Source organism: Platalea leucorodia (genome assembly GCF_965183815.1).
Source record: "Platalea leucorodia genome assembly, chromosome: 1".
Taxonomy (NCBI): Eukaryota; Metazoa; Chordata; class Aves; order Pelecaniformes; family Threskiornithidae; genus Platalea; species Platalea leucorodia.
In genome coordinates, this window is record NC_138823.1 from 67,294,348 (window position 1) to 67,315,741 (window position 21,394).

Genomic DNA, 21,394 nt, shown 5'->3' on the forward strand with positions numbered 1-21,394 from the left:
CTTATCAAATCAAGTATCATTTATACACCAAATGCATTTCATCAGCTTACTACTAAAGTGATGATTACATGAAAGAAGCTGCTGAGTGTAAATCAAGAAGTTCAAAGTAGGTCTTTGAAGGCATCAACAAGAGTATCATAATGATGATAAAAATTACTTAATTTTCGAAAGACCTTACAAAATCCCTCACCAAAAACTTTTTAAGGAAACTAATTATCCATGAAATAAGAGGGAAGGGCCTTGCATAGACAGATTGTGTCTAACAGTAAGAAAAGCCTGGAAAAGAGACAACTCAAGTGGGCAAGTTGGAGGTAGGCTCAACATAGGTCTCACATCACTTGACATGAAAATGGTAGATAGGAATAAAACATTTGCTTTCTCTTCCCACAGAAGAAGTGGGTGCTGGTATCAAATGAAGCTAGAAGGAGCCAGGATCAAAACAAACAAAAGGAAGCTGGTCTTCAGACAGCTGAGCTTTGTCACTCCTAGCCAGAGGATGCTGCAGTTGCTTTTGATTTAGACCGGTCCAAGGAATTACCAGAAAAGCTCATGGAAAAGACATCCACTGAGTGACACTAACACACAGAAGTTCTGCGCAGTGAGGAAGTAGAGGCTTCAAATGGTTGGAAGCTTAGAGTACTACAGAAAAGTAATTCTTGCCTTCTTCCTATAGCATCTCACATAGGTCAGAGTTTAAGGCACGCTGTGAGGCTAAATAGCCTTTTAAGTCTCTACTAGTGTATATATGCACATGTGCATATGTATACACAGACAATGACTACACATGTGTGTAGCAATTAGGGGTGAACATAACTAACATCAAGACCAAAATATTAATTCTGAACCTTGTAATAAATCAATCAAGTTTTCTTTCACAGGGCAACAATAGGCCAAAAGCTCCTACCTAGCCTTTGAATCAGATACACCTAAAAAATAAACAGCTTCACTTAAATGTCCTTGGAAAATGTTCCAACATGAATTCTGCTCCTCTTAGACTGCTCTTGACAAGCTTCTGAGTTAAAAAAAAAAAAAAAAAGTGAGGAGAGCAGTCACAGGAGGGCTGAAGGAACTTTGACGTCAAACTGAATGGAATAACATCAGTGTCAGCCGGGATCTACTGCGCAGTCCTTGTCTTGAAGAAATGAAAACACTCACTTGTTTCTAAAGGAAAGAAATGGATCAGTACAGTACAAAACATTATGTCATCTTAAAATGTCTTGTCAGACATAAGTACAATTATCCTTTTTGCAAAGAATTTTTGAGATTCTTCTGCTACTAAAAATGTCACAATTCCATGTAGAAGGCTAAGAGGAACTGCAGGAAAACTACTGCTATTTGCAACGCCTAAAGATAGAAAGTTAAAGCCTTCTAGATAGTTAGACAATCACATGAAACTGGATGAGATGCTCGAGATTTCCAGGTAAGTACAGAAAACAGTGGTTACGTAACTCGGGAAAATGAGTCAGTATGAAAAAGATCTCTTTCACTCTGGGTGAAAAGAGGAGGAAAATGGGCTATTCTCTAACCTTTTTCCTGTCTTACAAATTCCCTATACTTTTTATAATGTTCATAAGGTAGCGTTAGATTATTTCTGGCTATAGATCTCATTACATGTACTCAGGCATTACCGCAGCATAAGATTTAACAAAGCAAAGGAGTTGCAGAAAAGAACAATTTTCCCAATGCTTGACTCTGCTAGTGGATACCAGTACTTCTGGGGGCCCCAGTTTGATTTTCACCTAGTAGCAGAAACAGGTATCATAGGTATGATCTTATGTCCCTTTGCAGTTCTCAAACGAGGTAGGATTAATGCAGCCTGATCTGTGTTTAAGGATTTTACGTAGCTGGAACCAGATGACTTGGCTGAAAAATGCCTTCTGGAAAAGTTAAGACTTGGAGACAATTTGTACAAATCTTACGATGAAAAAGTGTAATAATAGCAATATAGAGAATAATCTCCTCTTACTTGAAGAAAGTCAGATATCTAATACATGCATGAAACTAGGAACCCAAAAGGACAAGAACAGTTTCTTAAACCTAGTCTCTGTAGAACCACGCACCCAAAACAATAGAATACTTTTCTTAAAGAAAATAAGTACACAAGGCTAGACGTGCACTACCAGAATCACTAAGTCACAAGTCCATGACCTCAGGCTGAAGTAATGGAAATGCTCCATGGCTATAGCTGCACAATCATGACACATCTACTGACTACCACACAGTCAGTACCATTGAGCTTGCAACAATGTACTTCAAGTTAAATTTTAAATTATTTAAGATCTACCTGGTACTTACGTTAAGAAAAAAAAAAGACAACTAAAAAGACAACGAAGCTAATACACATCTCAACTTCACAACTCACAGAGAATCTAAACTTTAAAATTTCAATGACACAGTACCAAAACAGATTCAGAACGAAGTTTTATAACTTCTACATTAAAATTCAGTATTCTAACTTTTGAAATAAATATACTATGTTGAAATGAGAAAGAATATATAAATGTTTTTTACCTGATTCTTTGAGTCCTCAAATCTTCTTTTTGGTAAACTCTGCTAAAAAATTTCAAAAGCAATGTACGAACAGGAAAGAGGAGATTCCTTTGCTGGTATAGTGTATATACTGCTTTTATCAAGGGTTCTGTTGCCACTAGAAAGAAAAATATATAAAAACCTGAAGTAGTGCTTCTTAATATTCTGATTTTATACATACATACACACACACAGAACAGCTATAATCTGTATATGCAACTGTCTACATTTAACTCCACAGGGAAGCACCAAAATGTTTTAAAACAACTACTGGATAGACTTCTAATCATTGAAACACCGCCTTCTTGTGTAGCTTGTGGAAGAGCCACATGAACGAATAGAGACCACATGTAAGTGAAAACTTTAGACCTTCTTGAAGACAAGACAGTGCACAGGTTGCAATGTAGCTGAGAACCAATAAAGTCCTGCTTTCCACTGCTGTCTTCCACATCCTTTTCCACTACTGCAGTAACCTCACACTGATCTTCTCTTTTGCTCCTCACCTATGTGCACCCAAACTTCACTGTCACAGTGCCTTCAGTTCTCTCGATACTATCCCTTTCTCCCTGCCACACACACCAGCCTTATCAGCTCTCCATGTCCTTGAACCAGCTGGCTCCAAATCACATTTCCTGATTAACCAGAAAATACATACCTCAAGAGGCCACTGGCAAGCCACTACAAAGAGAACTGCTAAACTCACACTGCAACCTTTTCTTCTCTGAAGGTCTCATCAGCTATATGTTATCACTAGGCTTAAAACAACGTATGTAAGTTCTACCCCGATGTCAAAGTTAGATAAAACCAGCCAGGAAGTGCAGAAGTTATTATAGTAGACTGAGAAACAGACCAAACATTTTCTTTGGAAACCAGATGAAACCACTGGATGTAAAAATTAACAAAGCGTGGGGAAAAAAAAAAAAATCATACAAACATCTGAATTCAGAGAAGACAAACCTGGAAAGAATGGGGAAGCATCTGAAAAGTTGAGATATATAAAGGATATGAGACCTGGCTCAATTTGCCTCAGAAGAGCTTGGGGTGCCAATGAATTAATTTCTGTCAAGATATACTTAAGTAGCAGCAATCACTTCATTATCTTCATAAACCAAGACTGGGAAACCTTTGCCTGTCCATTCAGGTGTACAGAGCAGTCTTAGTAAGTTACGTGTTTAAAAACAGATATAATTTTGTGTTCCACATTGAACAGAGCTACTGCCCACAGAGACAAGAATGCTCCATACTCAAAATGATTCCGAATCCAGTCAGGGGCTGGTCTTCATCAGTGAAACTCTTATCAGGGAACATATTTAAATTATCTTACAGGGATTCTCACTAAAAGACACACTATAAAAAGCACCTGAGATGCCTTGGTGTGACAGATGCACTCGACCCCTTAACCAAACTAGCAGTAGTTTGGTACAGGCTCCAAAGGAAAAGGCCTAAGCCATTAACAGGCCAAGAACTCCTCTGGTTTCAATCCGTTCCCTGAAAACCCACAAAGGAGCAGAGTGACACAGTGAGCATCCATGCATATGAGCTTGGAAAACCGATCATGCGATTAACACATGAATAGCAGGTGGCTTTTCCAAGACTTATTTGTCAAGGAACAAAGAAAGTTGTGGGTACAACAAGTCTCATGCATACCTTTCCCATCACATGTAGTTTGACTACAAGCCAACCACTTTATTCCATAAATATGACAGCCTGAAGTGAGACTTTTTTGAGCTCTCCCTGCTAGGCAACGTGGCTGCATGGCAGTGATCTCCCCTTGAGCCAGGATGCCTCTCATGGTTGCTCCTCAAGGCAGAGACACCTTTTACCAACAGCAGATCTTTGGTAAGCGACTGATACCACGCATAACTTCATAGTGTGGTAACTTTGGTTTGTGCCTTGGTAACTTTGAATCGTTGTTCAAACGATTGTGCCGTACAGTAATAGAGTGAACCTTGCCATTGAACTATGTTAAGTCACACTTTCATAACATCATATTAAAACTACTTTCGCTAACAGCTTTGATGGTGATTCTTTAAGTGATCTAAATCGCCCATGCACGACACGTGGTCATACTCAAGCATAATACAGGGATCCATTTAGAAGTTGAAATCTAACATATTTCTCAACAGAAAAATACATCAAATATTAGAATGGATTTTAATTAAGTTCTTTTCATTTCATCAGGAGCATCGACTTACTGAATTCACATACTCTTCAGGCAAAGATTCATCTTGGACAGCATTTCTTAAACAAAACACTTGCTTATTCTTAACTGAATAACAATTATACCTTTATGTAGTTTTTAGCTAATTAATGAACAGTTAACTGAACAAATATAATGAGAAATAAATATTTGAAGTGTGTAGAACGTTCAGCCACCTTCCAATAACTCTGTGGCACGTTTAGTAAAGCAGGTCCTACTATTTGAATTGCTTCATGTGAACAGGACAAGTTTAAAAACAGAGGCAATTTAAAAACATATTCTTAAAAAGTAGTACTTAAAAGGTCCACATTATACAAACTTCCAAAATGTGGCCAAAGTCCTCATGATTTTTAACATATTTCAGTTTTAACTGGCACATGACAAGGCTCCTTCTGAAGTGACTAAGTGTACTCTTCATTACTCGAAGAAAATTTATCAAAAATACAACTAGCAGACAAGCTGCTGCTAAAGTCATACCTGAGAAATGCAAGAAAGGAGCAGACCTCCTAATTACAGAGAACAGATCCAGAGTTTGATCTTAAACAATGGAGAGAAATTTTCAGATGTCACAGCTCAAAGCTCTTCTAGACATCCACAAAGAGGTGCATTTCGCCCCAGCATAAATAGCTACTCAAAATAGGGAATCCTGAAAAATGTGACTGCAAAGATACCACCATGCTTTTGTGGCACAAGGCGCAGGAGAGGTTGACTATGGTCTTATTTAATCTCTCATTCATTACCTCTTTGTTTTTTCTATCTAAATTTCCTCTCTTGTGATTTCCATTGTGTTCTAAAAAATTTTTGATTGTAATAGTTTATTTTTTCTTTTGCATCATCTTCTAAAGAAGACTACCCTCCCAGGCCCTTATTCTCAATGTCAGATAGGTTTTAAACAAGTCAGAGTTATATTTTTGGTATGTACCATCTTTTGCAGTATTATCTGACACAATAAAGTTCAGAATTTCTAGAGCACTGTAAAAAATAAAAAAAAAATGAAGGAAGGAAGCTTTTCTTCTTCCACAGAATCACATAATGGTTGAGGTGGGAAGGGACCTTTGGAGGTCATCTGGTCTAACACCCCTGCTGAAGAAGGATCAGCATGTCCAGACAACTTCTGAATGTCTCCAAGGATGGAGACTCCACAACCTCTCCGGGCAACCTGTGTCAGTACTCAGTCACCCTAACAGTGAAAAAGGATGTTCCTGATGTTCAGACAGCATGTCCTGTGTTTCAGTTTATGCCCATTGCCTCATCTTGTCACTGGACACCACTGAAAAGAGCCTGGCTCCCTCCTCTTTGCACTCTCCCTTCAGGTATTTACATACACTGATGAGATGCCCGAGCCTTCTCTTCATCAGGCCGAACAATCCCAGCTCTCTCAGCCCTTCCTCATAGGAGAGATGCTCCAGTGTGTTCATCATCTTCATGGCTCTTCGCTGGACTCTTTCCATGTCTCTCTTGTATTGGGGAGCCCAAAACTGGACACAGTACTCCAGGTGTGGCCTCATCAGTGTAGAATAGAGGGGAAGGATCACCTCCCTCAACCTGCTGTCAACACTCCTCCTAATGCAGCCCAGGACACCACTGGCCTCCTTTGCTGCAAGGGCCCATTGCTGGCTCATGTTCACCTTGGTGTCCACCAGGAGCCCCTGGTCCTTTTCTGTCAAGCTGCTTTCCAGCTGGTCATCCCCCAGCAAGTTACAGATGCATGGGGTTGTTCCTCCCCAGGTGCAGGACTTTGCACTTCTTGTTGAACCATCAGCCCATTTCTCCAGCATGTCGAGGCTGTGTTTCCTCTACAGCTAGTAAATGAATTTTAATCTGACATCTAGTCAGGCTTTTAGTACTGCACAAGGATTATCTTGAAGGGATGAGATAAATTGTCCACACAAACAGATACAGATTCGCGAGGTAAAGAATTTCCTACTTGCGGTGAAATTCCTGAACCTTTACAGGATCAGCAGACAAGATCCATACATATTAATCTTTCGGAATTTCATTTAAACTTTTTTTTAAGCTTATTTATTTTCTACATTCCAGAGGAAAATTATTGCATTAAAACGGCCACTTTGGTTAGAAAAACACCAGCCATTATCCACTGTCTGGTAAAGTTTGGTAGACAAAGGAAAAATCAATGTGTGAAGTATCTTATTTAACAGTGTAACAACTACTTTCCTGAGTAACAGCTCTTTTAGCTCAGCTGGTGAGACAGGCACATCTCTGACTGTGGACTATTATTTGCTTTCAACAGGAAGCTAAATTTGGAGTGCAGATAGGAATGATTACTTGTATTTTTGTCATCAGGGACATAGGAATAGACAGATTCCCAATTAAAATGGATTTCGAAGGAGATAGAAGTAACTGCCAAAACATATTTGAGGGACGTTTAACATCTTTTCATCTTACAACACTAACAATGAAACCTGCTGCTAAGGGCAAAGCATTTTCCATAAACTCTACTTGGCTGCATGGCTGTGGAATTCACTTTTACCAGACTGGTAAGACACAATAGACCCTTGCCACCTTTAGTCTTATTGAAAAGTTCCTTTCTTAAAGAAGTCCTCCATCAATCACTTAGCAGACATGTCAACCAAGGTCTCATATGGAACACAACGAAGTAGTACTTGAAAGGCAAAAAAAACACAAACAAAAAACCAAACCAAAATACTGTACTGGTCCTGCAAGTCACAACTGGAAATATGTTTTCTCTTGGAAAAGGATTCAAGTCAAACACATTGGAAAATATTCGACAGCAGCTTCCATCAGAACTATCTTGGCATTTCATGTCATCACAGAACTATAATGGTCATCTGACAGTGCTCAAGGGAGTCTTCCAGCTACATTAGTCATTTTAAATAAGGAATATTAATGTATTATGCGCCTCTACATCCTAGTAATTTTTTTTTTTCAATGAAGAAAACTCATCTTCCTTTTTCTAAGAATATCTTAAGAAGAAAAAACAGAAAACAGATACACAAATATTAATACTTTACTTTATATATTAATACTTTACATATCAACAGTATGAATCTAACAGCATTCCTAAAAATCAAGCAGTTTTCAATGCTATGCGCAGGGATATGACCATGAAATTCAATTTACCTCTATAGACAAAATACATTATGATGTAACAACTGAGAATATAAGATGAAGTGACCTGAAAACGCTAGAAGAACTCACGCTCTTTGTCAGTGCATAATTTCGCTTTTCAGGAACTACTCATATCTTACCTTTGTTTTGCTGTATTTGCATTAGCCTCCAAGTCACACCAAGCAATCTGTTCACCTGCTTGCTATTCAGCTTGCTGCCATCCTGAAGAGTATCTGTCACAAATTTCCTTATCATATCCAGCCAACCAGAATCCATCTGAAGTGTTGAAGTGCTTGCTAGCGAAACCATTATGTCACACAAGGTTAAGTTCAGTAAAAGATGGTCTACGATGTTTGAGGATGTCATACAATACTTGTTGCTAAGGGGAAGAGCGGAAAAAAGAAAAGAAAGATTTCAAAAATTATTTTGTGCCTTTTAATATACATTACTTTGGCAGAAACTATACTATGTAGAAAAAAATTCTAAGCGTTAAGGTTTTAAAGCCAATATGCATTTTAAAAGTCTTCATATTTGACATTTGGGTACTTGAAAATTTTTGTTTTGCCACCAAAATGTCTATTTCTCATATTTATAGTGGCAGCAACAACTGAAGGTCTAAATTGTATCTCTGTGGCTAGTTTCTCCTGTTTGACATTTTTACTCGGGCCTAGCAGCACTTTTAGGTGACTGAAACCAGTAAAGGAAGGCTAAAAAAAAGTAATCCTTAGTTTCAGTCTCTTCTGTGAGGAATCACATGGATTTTGTCATTATCACACAATGACAAAAAGCAGCATAAACTGCATAGAGAAATCCATTTATGTACTTTTTGCCAAACTCATATGGAATCAGAAACACATTTTTCACCATCACAATATTCTGCAGGACTACCCTGTTGCCCTACAGAGGTTTGAAAGACAAAATTAAGGGATGTCAAGAAAGGAATTGAGGGTATTGCAGCTTGACACATAATGCTAGAACTTCTCTACCTGCTGATTAGTCACTCACAGTATGGAAAAAAAAAATCACAGCATTTATCTACAGAAAGCTGCACAATATGAATGCCTACATTCAGAAAACAAAGTAGAGCTCTGAAAACAAAATGAAGAGCACTTCAACCTGCACTAACGCATGTGTAGTCACCCTTCAGTTCAGAGCCAACCATTACAATATGAGCAAATAAATCTCAACCTGTGGACATCACTTACACATGGCGTAAACGCTAATAACTTTTTCATGTTCAGAATATATAGGTACTAAGCACTATCTGTAGTACTGTGGTAAATTTCTGCAACATTTTGCAAACTGGAGAAGGAAGGAAGCCTCAAAATGTCATGCAAGGTTTCCAAATGCAGGCCTTTAACCCAATATATTGGTAAGCAAGGAAAACAAAAGCAACTATTTCTATTTTCATGGCATAAAGCTAAGTTTCCAGAAGTCTTGAAGTCACAATGAAAATAAAAACACAAAAAAAGTTTCACAGAGTATTTCTCCTGCATGTACCCAACAATATATTTGTTTTAAAGTGCAAGAATGAGGCAAAACTTAGTACCAGAGCGAAGAAGGATCAACAGAAATATGGCTAGTCAGGGTGCCATCTATAATACAAGATGGCTGCATCCTAACTACTAATTCTGAGATTTTCGGTTTCAAGGAAGGGTGTTCAGGTCAAAACCTGTAAAAGCAAAACACCTTTTGGCTTTATGAACCCAATGGGTAAGACTCAGCTGAAATGAAAGCATTTAACAAAGAGCTATGCTGTACCTCTGACCTGTGTGCCCTTCCAGGAAGAGAAAATGCAACAGTCAAACTATCAAATAGGATTTCAGCCTCAAGTACACCTGCACTATGGGAGACTCTTACTATAAAAAGAGCCTCTACTACTAGAGCTCGATCTGCAGTGGCACAGTTTGCAAGTATTTGAAACCAAGACAGACACTGGCTGATACCCATTGTACATACACCAGTGTTTTACATGGACTGCAATGGCACAGAATGACTCCAGAACAGACTTTGTATTAATATAGTGTCACATCTGGGAGCTGAGAGGGGAGACAACCTGTTGCTGGCCTGTACCAGAACAGAAATGGTACACCCACTCTGACAGCTCAATAGTGAGGAAATGTGTGAGTGTTTGACTTCCCCTGCTCCGGTACTGCTTTGCCATACAGGGCAGGCACAACATGTCCCATCTCCCCTCCCAGCTGTACTTATCCAGCCCTGTAATACAACTATAGAAGAGTAGATGTGGGTGAAAAAAAAAAGTTTTGACTACGTTTTGATGTAATTCAGCAATCAACTGAAGGAAATATGCAGAAATATGAAACTAGTCAGACTAACACAAATCACCATTTAGCAATATGCAAATTCCAGATCAAGCATTCGATAGAATATTTTCATTTCTCTAAGACAGCATTTTAATTTCTACTGGAGGCTATTCTGATAACTTCCTATACAATACTTTTACAAAGAGCAACCAAAACTTCTGAATTCAAAGCAATGCTATCTTCCTATAAAAACTTCTCTACAGATCTTCAAGGAATACACAATAAAAAAGTTTTATTTTCCAACATCAGAAACAATACTGGATAAAGCATATGACTCACGTTGTCTCACTTATCTTACGAAATTAAAAGCCATAACATGACACTGATTTTATTCTTACCCTTTGCACGAATCTTTCTTTTTGTGCTTTACTGTTTCTTGTAAAGAATACGGAAAATGACGCATGAAGTGGTGCTTGAAATCAACAAGGTAATTCATTCGAAGCCATAGTTCCTGTTAAGGAAAGCAGATGATAGACAGAAAACATGGTAGTAAGTGAAATAAATCAATGCAATCATCTTCCAAAATCCATTGTTGGAATCAATGCAAAACAGGAACTTTAGCTTCTGTTTCCAAGTTTTCATATGTATTTACTTTCAGAAACCAATGTGAAGTCCTGTGCATGAACCTGAAGGTTCACAAAACAAGGGAGAAAAATTTTAAGTCAAGGTTGAGCAAAAATATCTGATCCAAACTGGACCAGTATATTTTCTTAGCACATACTAATGTGGGTATATGGAATATTAAACCAAGTAAGTTACAGATATGAATTGAAAGTGCTTTTATATCAATTTATCAGTGTACTTAAAATCAGAGTGAACTCTAATTTACTTGCATTGACTGTCCCGAGTTTTCCATTAAGACATACTCTGACACTGCCTTCATCTTTCCCCATTATTAGTGTACTTGTGTCAGTGGGCTTTGAACTACAAAACATCTTCCAGTAGAAAGGCCATCCTTAGAGAAAAAGGATTTTTTTAAATATTTAAAAATAATACCACTTTGTGGGTTAGCAGACACTCACAGTCACCATTCCACAAACTGTCCTGCAGAACTCATCACAAAAAAGCCTGCAGTGCTATCAAACTGGTCAGGCAGAATAATGTTTTTTGATATTCAAGAACAGAGAATGACCGTTAAACTATTTCAAAGATTAATAGGTTTCCACCAGGCATATTCATAGTGGTTCTCCAAAGTGTCTCTAATAACCACTTTGGCCTGTAAGCCCAAAGGCTATTAAATAAGCAAAGCCTCCATTTTCAAACAGAGCCATTTTAATGCATTTTATATATAAAGGTGACTATAAAGGGAAAATAAGATAAACAGTTTATCTTATCTAAAACACAGTATGGTCCAAAAAAAAAGTTGTATGGACATCAGATTTTTTTTTTTTTCCCCCGAAACATCCTAAGGTCTTAATGTAACTGCGTGTACCTAAAACAGCTACATCTTGACACAGGAACGCTCCTTTCATGCGACGGAAATGCAGGCACCCTATGGCTAAGGGCAGCAGCTCCGCAGCACCCTACAGGAAAAGGCTAGGGGCAGCAGGCTGCCACAGGTATTTACAAGGCCAACGGCCTGCTTTCTGCCGGCTTCCAAGAGGCCTTCTAGAAGAGGTGAAAGGGGAACAGCATGTTTTGTTCGGACACACTGAATCCATCCCTCGGGCTGTGTATGTTGGATAACTCTGGTCTAACACAATGATTCCACAAATGATTTCCAGTAATTATTCTATACATAGATTTTTGTTTAGCAAGTGGACCTACAGTCCTACACACAGGTAAAACAAAGAGCTGTCGAGACATTCCTCCCAACTATTCTCAATAGCCAAAATGGAAAGAGAATAGTGTTCTTTTCCCAGTTTGCAAAATCTTTGGAAGAGCAGCAAAAGTCACAAAAAACAGCAATTCGTTTATCAAAGACAGACAAAATAATTATGGCAAAAAAACCTTCAAGGATATTTTCCAAAATTCTTATTGAGGTTTTGATTCGATGTCTTGTGATACTACCAATCATGACACAACATAGGTTGCACCAAGCAATTACAGGATCTCATACCACCGTTATCCCCTACCTTTCCAAGGATTTACGGTTTGTTCATTTCCACCCTCCCACCCCCATAAAATTTTTCAACACATAAAAACCAGGAACAAACACCTCCATCCTACACTTTGTTCAAATTTATACTCTAGAGGTTATCTGGGAGACAAAACACTCCTCTTCTCCAGTACCACCTTCAGTTTCAAAAGCTTTTGTGCTGCAGTCTGCCAAGAAGGATTCCTGGAGACTATCAGTGAACTCATCGCTCAGTTCAACAGATTCTTTTCTAGAGTAAAGAGACTTGACAAAATCCAAACTCAAATTCTACTCAAAACCTCGGCTTTTTCTCTCTGAATAAAATATTTCTACCACCTCCAATCACCAAATCACTAGTTGCCGATCAAAACAAAATGATCATGTCATTATTATGCCACTGATCACTTCTCCCTTACCATTTTGTATGTCTCATCATGTCGCTTTGTGAGTTTCCACAATAAATGTATTATACTAAGCACTTGCTGCATAAGCTGCTGAGATTCTGATTCCAAAAGGTTTCCAAGAATGGGAGCTGATTGTGCAGGAGATGCTTCAATCCAGCACTCAATCAGTAATGGAATTATTATCTCAATAAAACCTTTTAAGTTTTCAGCCGAGGACAGGCCTTTTTCTGCACTGTCCATTACACTTGCCAGAGACCTAAACAACAAAGGGGAAAAAAAAAAGAAAAAGAAAAAAAGATAAAAGATCACACCTTTAAAAACAGATTAGAGCAATACCATTTTCCTGCTTTCTGAATAACAGGAAAAATTACTTTTTTCATACATTAACTGTTTGCTTGCTTTCTTGCTAGATATTTCAGTAAGGCAAAAAGGGAGTTCAAACCATCTACAACAAACCTGCTCCTGAATCTCCCTGCAAGTTTGTGTGTTTCTGTATCAGCTTCTTAGATTTCAGTATTTCTTTCCCCATTATTATATGTAAAGTCTATAAAGGGGAGAAATATGATTTGCATATCACCTTCAACCAACAGATAAGAATTCACTGTACTTGGCACAACAACAACAAAAAAAAAAGCTTTAAGTTTTAAGCTCCTTGAAGCAAAATAATGAAACTGACTACAAAATATTGTCAAATGCATGAGGTTTATTACAGTTAATAACCATTGACAGCTATAATAAACATACTGGTTGTTCATATTAATAGAAAAAAAAACATTCTGCAAAAATATAACTTTCGTTCCCACCTGATGTTTAACTATAATGCTCTGGAGAGCAACTAGCTGGAAAATTATTAAAATGATCCTATAATGAAGTTAAACAAGAATTATCAAAAAATGAAGATATATAGTTTAAATTAAAAGAGCATCTCCCAAAAAGCAAGAAAACCAAGGACTTCTCCCCCCCCCCCCCCCCCCCCATACACTCTGTTTGCATTTTAAAAGGGATTATCAGCACACATAAATTCAGGCAATTTTTATCCATTTTAAAAAGAAGGTTCTTTAAAGAAAGAAACCCCTGAATAACTCCTGCTAATTTTAAGCAATACAGAAGTTTCTGAAAGGGTTTCCAAATAACAAGAGCCCTAAAAAAAAAAAAAAAAAAAGGCAACAATAATTTCAACTGCTGTTTTTTTACATTATTTTCCACGATGATTTTGTTTTCTAACTCATAGCAGGGAATTCCCATTGTAATTCTAATTTCCTAATATACATCAAATTTGTACGCTGAGCCTCCTGTAAAACTCCTTTCTATTTCAGTGATGTTCTCCAAGTGATTTTTCTTTATATATACACCCAAAATAGGATCTGAAAAACTATTTTCTTTCTTTCCACAGATAGGCAGGGAAGTTCTGTTTACAAATATTTTAATTTCATATTGGATTAAAGAGGTAAAGCAGTTTTTCCTGGTCATCCTGTCATTTCCAAATTATCCAATTAGTTATGTCCTTCTACGAAGCTACATTTCTCATGCTGCTGCAATCATCTATAATACGCACATAATAGAAAATTTTATTCTATCATTTCTCTCTGGTTGAAATTACTAAACTAAAACAAACACAGGTATTAACAAACTGTAAAAGGAACAGGAAGAAGACATCTGCAAAGGAATAAAAAGAAAGTGCGAAATAAATGCAGGCTCCTTTTCAATGAAGGAAAGATGGGAGAGAGAATTTAGATCTCCAGTACAAAATAAAACTGACAAGTGAAAACATAACTGGTCATAAGAAAAAAAAATGTTAGTTTTATCTTTAGTACCTGCTACAACTATCAGACATCTGAAAATTTTATAAAGCTTAGCATTAACTGCAGCAACTAACGTATGCAGTCAGTGTAATTTGTCTTATTTGTCCCTTTTTGTTGCTCTGTCCCTTCTATGCTGCAGACATTGCAGTGAAGACACCAGTTTCTTTCAGACTACAAAAAGTTTAGGGTGAGTGGTTCCAACTTAAGACATTTAACTCTGTCATCTAAAGACAGAGCAGACAAATCCCATCTTCCAGTTATAACCACAATGAATTCTAAAGCGTCACTGGACAAGCCGGTTGATCCCAAGACCATAACCTCACTGAAAAAGTTACGTTGTCCTGTAAATGCTATGCCGTGACAGGACTACACACTCAGCTGAGATTCTGCAATGTCAGTAAGTGGCTGAAATAGTTCTGAAGTAGTAGTCTTCAGTTGTTTCTCTGAAAATAATACCTGATATTACAACAGAGCTCTGGAATTCGAGCAATCTATTTCTGGAACACAAAAAAAACTCCCCATTAAACAGTGAACAGTGCATGAAACCTGAGAAGTTGGCAACGCATACCTGAAGATTCCTACAAAAGTATAAAACACACACACCCAACTATTTCAGTACTTTTCTGAAACAAGGGATGGAAAAAGAAGGAAGAATCCATGCCAAAAGGGATACTCCACCTAGCTACTGAAAGCATTTGGGCAAGAATACTTAGCATAGCTTTCACGTACCCCTGCAAAAGAAGCCCCCATCTCTTAAGATAAGACTCCTCCAAATACTCAAGGTTAACAACAAAAGGGGTAAATACAATCTGATGGCCAGTAACAGATGATGACAAAGTATTACTGTAATCTGTCCAGTATGCATTTGATTAGTGCAGTATCTTTAGCAATACAGGTTCACTGGAACTGGGAGGGTCTGATGTCAGTTAAAGTGTTAATCTTTTTGTCACATATCTGTTATCACTATTCTTTAATGGTAAGGTGGCCCTCAAAAAAACTACAAAACCTATTACCTTCATATGGGTATGAAATACTATTGAAGGGAGCTGCAAGATATTTGCGTACCCCTTAAGCTGTCATTTTTCTTTAAAATGCTAATATTTTTATAAAGCAGGACCAAACGAAAGAAAACTGTATAACATATGTCCCATTTGACAGTAAGAGGACAACAGAAATTCAGCAAAGGGACATCAAGGAAACGTAAAAGAAACAGAAGATAAGGAAACAACTTTCTGCTGCTTAAAACAGGAAAAGCCATTGGAAGTTAGTAAGTTTTTATGGCTCAGAGTCTAAGCCAGGTTATTGTCCTCCTTTTTTATGTGTACTGCCAATTCCAGCAAAGAAACACCCAGTACACAAAGTGAACTGTATTTTCCATTTCTATGATGCACAGGTCACACCATATACATATTTATTTGCTATGCTTTGTCTTCCGTTTTGGTCTCTCAAGTCTTCTTTGCTTTTCTCTGCAGCTTCATTTTGTCCTTTCTCAGCAGAAACAGAAGCTCTACCATTTCTCTTCAGCACCACTTCCAGTCCAAAAAAAAGGTCACACACCTTGGTATCACCACATTTAAGTTGTGAAGGCTTTCCATTTTTCCACATCTGAAATGAGTTTGACGCAGAAAGCAGCACAGTCAGCACATAAAGCAGAGGATATATTCTAATAATCTCCTAATTCACTGTCATCTTTAATTCACACACAGTAGGAAGATCTTGCACACAACAGAAAACAATAAAGTCTTAAGATTTGCATTGTTGAACCATCCAGCATTCCAAGCTCAGAATCTACACGTTTTACTGAACATTCATACTGCAAACTGATTCTAAAAACCCCTTTCCATAATCACTAGGCTATCAATGAGGCGCCATCCCTACCCAATGAACTTGCAAGATTAAAAAGACACGGGAACTTTAAAAATTTAGCATACTATTAGTGGTGTTTGGAAGCCTACTTTTTAAAGAACAAAGTTGAAACCTACTTGCAGTATTAGTGATGAGGCCATCAATACATAGACACCGCAATTAGTTACTTATGGTTTGGTCAACTCATTATCTATAGTTAGGACTAGACTATTTGCGCATTGGCTTCTTTAAAAAAAAAAAAAAACACACGCACTGTTTGAGATTTTGGAAGTACTCAAGGAGCATTACAGATGTTTTGCACCTCTTATTAGAAGTAATTTCTGTCCTTGCAGTAATGGCTACAGCAGAGGCCTGGGAATGCCTGTAAAAGGCCACAGTTGGGACTGAAAGAGACAATTCAACATCTTCAGATGACTAGAAAAGACTTCAGTGGCAAATACAAAAGCCACCACAGTAACTTCCACTCTTAGGATTTCGCAGATATCCACAAGAACAGGCTGCACTGGCCCTTTGTACAAAAACAATATACCAAAAATATGCGCAAATGCAATAAAATGAGAACATTTTAGTACCTTCTGCAGATGCCCCTTCTCTTTCCATTCTTCTGTTCTGCTGCCATCAGCTTGCTTTGCCAATCTCGCCTTGGATTCTAGCAATGTTTCCTTCTATTCTTCTGGCTTCTCCTCAGGCTTGCAAACGCCTTTTTGAAAGTATTTATAACCACAAGTGCATCATGGTGTTTCACCAAAATCTAGCTCCTCAGAAATGTGGAATCCAATTCAGATGACACCAGATGTAAAGTTTATTTTCCTAGACCTTGGATACAATGCATCTTCAGCTATTACAGGTCATGGTATATCACACACTGCATATCATTCAGGGCACAATACCAGAATCCTCTGATATATGGTGGTTCACAACTGTATGCTTCTGACTGCAGAGATGAAGTCCATAGGACTGTTTTGTGCTCAGCGCTGAACCCTTGCCCCCTGCCTCAAGCGGGCTTCACTGGTCTACTTTCCAACTAAAGTTTTACCTGCAGCAGATATCGTTGGTCATGACAGAACTCTTACGCTATGTTAACAACCACTTTTATGAGCATAAGCTGCACATTTCACTTAGCTTAATATAAATTTCCTGTACCTACCACAAGTACCAAGAGGAAGCCTAGGACAGTGAGAATGGAATGGTCATTTGTGTGTCTCCATGACAGAGATGGAAAACACCTGCTAATTCAGGCCAACACCTGTGGTATTAAAAGAGAACACCTCTTCTTCTGCACTTCATTCATTCAAAGATATAAGATGGACATAGCAATGGATTAGGCAGCAGGTTTTATACCCTCTTCTGCCACTGACCTCCTAGATGCATTTGGTGTAACTGCTTTATACCCCTTATTCAGTCTCCCCCAGCAGTAAAACAAGGATTGTGGTTTCTCTTCAAACCACCTTGATATCTATGCATTAGAATTGCTGTGTAATGGCTAAACAGTCCCCACTTTTCAAGTCGTCATTCCAGGTCTCCTACCATCAGGCGTGTAACATCTACAGTAATGCATATACATGAGGATGCCAATGTTTAAAAGGTACCATAAAGTGGGGTGGGAGGTTCCTCTCTAGTTTGAAGAGCGGGTAAATCAGGAAGGAGGAAGAGAAATAAAGATGGTTAGTTGTTTCTCCCTTAACTTCAGCTCACATCTATTTAGAGTACTACTAAAAAACACACAAACCTTCCTGTGACTAAGCACACTACGCCTTCTTCCATACTCATCAACATGTCCCAGACAAGACATCTTTTATCCATAGTGAAGACATAAACCAGTGAATTGATTAAAAATACCTAGAATAGGAAACTCAGCAGAACTTCATGCAGCCAGACACATCGTATCATGCTGTCCTTTTTAAAAGAAGCTATATTCAAAGAAAATAGACTGCTAAACTTATGATAGACTCTTGAAGGTAAAAGCACAAATTTTCAGTAAAATTCATTATCACAGTATAAGAAACAAGTTTACATTTAATGTAAAGAAATTTGCCTGCTTTCCCCAAGGTCTGTTTGATGTCCTCCAACAACCTGTAGTTGTCAGTTCGCTTTCCAAAAAAACCCGCTAGAGTTGGTCTTCCAAAATTATTATGAATAGCATAAAATACAGCTTTTATTTGATAATGGGAAAGTTCATGATATACGCATAGCACAGTTATCTGCTGAGTATTTCCATATTTTTAAGCCACTGCAGTAAGACTGCACATTACACTAAATGCCCTAATATATGGCTAAGGGACAATCCCACAATAAAAATTAAATAATTGTCTTCAACAGCAATAAACCACAGTTTAACATTGTGATCGTACAGTTGACATTAATTCCCAAATTAGTTAATGTTTTCTCACCTCAGTCTAAATGATGAGTTGATCTTTGGTCGTAAGCCACCATTTTCAAACAGTTGTATATGTTGCTGATTATTTGCATGGACCTTCCAACTTATACATACTGGGTTCCTCACAGAATGAGGACTATCCTTTTGTTCTTGAAGCCCTTCATCCTCTATTTCACTGGATCCATCTACCACTGCTTGGAGAAACTTCTTGAGCCTGGTAAGTACGTTCAACCTCCACTGCTGAGAAGTTACTCTGCGATTCGGGTTAACAGAGAGCATCCAGGAAAGTTTCTCTCTGCTTTTCAGTCTTTTTGACAGTTGCTGGTGAGAAATAAGCTCTACAAAATTCTTCAACAATATACTGCTGCGGTCTGTGAGAAGAGCTGGGTATGCTTCCAATAAAACGTCTAAGACTTTCAATGAATCTTCCTGAATCCCCTCACTGATATGGGTCATGGCACTGGAGAGATGGGCACTTACCAAAGGAAAAAATGGAGCAATCTGTTCCGCTCTTATTTTTGAAGCCAAGAATTGCAGCAGGTGAACAGCTGCTCCTCTGACACCAGAATCTTTGTCTGTAAACACAGCTGCCACCTCACTTATTATATTCGAAAGGTGTGCATCAATTACAAATGGATACTGAGACAGGAGATCTTTCAGCCCAAGAAGTGCATTATGCTTAACCCCAGGACTATAGTGATGCATCTGTGAAAGTAGATCCTAAAAGGAAAGAAACATATATACTTGCTATCATTATTACTTTAAGCCCTTTAAACTTTCCCACCTATTTCCAGCACATTTTTCTTAAACACTCAAAAATACAGAATCTATTCTCATGATGTACTGCTGTTCATAGCAGCATAAGATGTTCAGAACAAATATAACATTAGTTTAAAGTATAACAATGAACAAATCATCAAAATTCAATGACAGGAAAAACAAGACACCGTGACTTGTCCTGCAGGTAATTAGATAATCCCCATTCTTAAGTTTATGCACAACCCTACTGACTTAACAGAGGGGTGACCAAAGTAAGTCCTCTCACATTTATTCTCAAAAGTAGAACTATGAAATCTCAGTCTCAACAGCTTTCTTCAGTTTAAGCAGAGAGCTGCAAGAGATAGAAGACGACGCAAAGGAAGGAAAGCGGAACCACCACCCAAAGAAACACAAAATTTTTTAAAAACATATTAGGAAGTCTACTTTTTGTCTCCCCTGTCCTTTAGTTATGATCCAAGAATTTCAAAAAACAAATGTTAATCCTAGATACTTAAATCAGTGCACACCTTTAGTTTTTGCACTGCTGAAAACCTCTCCCTTGGGTTATATGCTGGTCCAGCAATTTATTAAATTCATGGGTCAGTTTATTGTCAAGGACAGAGAGGCTGTATTCAGACACTCTGCTGGGTTTAAGTGTTTGTGTTTTTGTTTTTTTTAAATAAATCTTTTTTTCCTAAACCCTAGTAAACATAGTAAACCTAGATAAAGTACAAGTAATTTGCTGTCATTTCAGAATGTAATGTCACAGCATACCTTTATGTTAAGTTTTCTATTTTGCGTAGGAAGCAATCCATCTTCTTTAAGCTGCTCGGGAATTTGTATGGCCTTTGTTTTGAAGGTAGTATCAGTTGCATTCTCTAGTTTAGGCTTTTTTTTCCCAACTTTTAATTTCACTTTCTGGAAATCTTCTTGATGTTTCCTTTTTTTAGTCATTCTGATTCTCTGCAAAAAGATATTCAGCATTTTAATTTGATTAAATACGCTACAAACATTTTTTTTCCACCAGAGAGCAGCAACTTCCTAATGAAGGCTACTGTTTTTATGCTTTTTCCTACGCATAAACTAGTGCCCATTCCTCAGACAAGATACTAAGCTAAACAGACATGCAGACTGATACAGTACAGCTGTTCGTCTAGTGTCCAGAAAACATTCTGCTGCTCCTTTGGTTGTCTTTGCTCTGAGAACTACTTTATTGGAAAAAGATGACTTAAGTATCTGCATCTTCCACTGCTTTATCAGATTAAGTTGTTGGTTTTGGTTTGTTTTAAAAAGTTCCTGCCAATTAAGCAACTTTTTACATATTTGACCCTTGTCAAGCCAAAAGAGCTCAGTGAACTGTTTCGTTTAATTTGTACATTGTTTACCAACTCAATCATTAATAGCATACAGTCTGCACAGGTAAAATCATGGGTTTAATCAGGCCTTTGCTGATAACAGCAGCAGACAAGAATCTAAGAAAACTTCCACTACACACTGGAAAGTCCAGTACATGCATTTAAAAATGACAACTAGAAAGAATGAGGGGGGGAAACGAGGTTAAACAGGCATATATAAAGTAAAAAGAGACTGAAAAACTATGCCAAATTCAATAAGGTATAAGAAATAAGGTAGTATAAGTAGATATACTCAGAAGTCGTACAGACATACTAGAACAGACATACAACAACCAAAACAAACTAAACCACATACTTCAGTTTCTGAATGATCTTTCGTCTTTGATAGATCTCTACTCATAAAAGTACTCTTAATTCTACCAGATTATAACAAAAAAAAAAAACCAAACACCCCACCCCCCCAAGCCAACAAACACTACACCACAGATTCCTTTATTTTATCTTCCTTCCCTCGATCTCCGTACTTCTAAATTCATTCATTATGAAACTCCAGAAGCTGACGTCACAACACTCAACATCACATACAAATTGTGCCTAGACTTCTGTTAATT

General features: G+C 37.7%; 1 protein-coding gene across 6 annotated transcripts in view; it reads right to left on the minus strand.

The window, feature by feature from the left end:
• TEX10 (testis expressed 10) overlaps positions 1 to 21,394 on the minus strand; it is a 64,568-nt gene that overhangs the window by 39,505 nt on the left and 3,669 nt on the right. For all 6 annotated transcript variants that reach the window (XR_014229116.1, XM_082321000.1, XM_082321001.1 and 3 more), the window contains exons 3-8: positions 20,203 to 20,391; positions 18,683 to 19,389; positions 12,637 to 12,880; positions 10,482 to 10,594; positions 7,960 to 8,198; positions 2,512 to 2,647 (exon numbers count right to left, since the gene is read on the minus strand). Coding sequence is in view for 5 of the 6 variants with exons in the window: in XM_082321000.1 (XP_082177126.1) it covers positions 2,512 to 2,647; positions 7,960 to 8,198; positions 10,482 to 10,594; positions 12,637 to 12,880; positions 18,683 to 19,389; positions 20,203 to 20,382 (1,619 nt within the window). In the remaining variant the exon portion in view is untranslated. The remainder of the gene's footprint in view (positions 1 to 2,511; positions 2,648 to 7,959; positions 8,199 to 10,481; positions 10,595 to 12,636; positions 12,881 to 18,682; positions 19,390 to 20,202; positions 20,392 to 21,394) is intronic.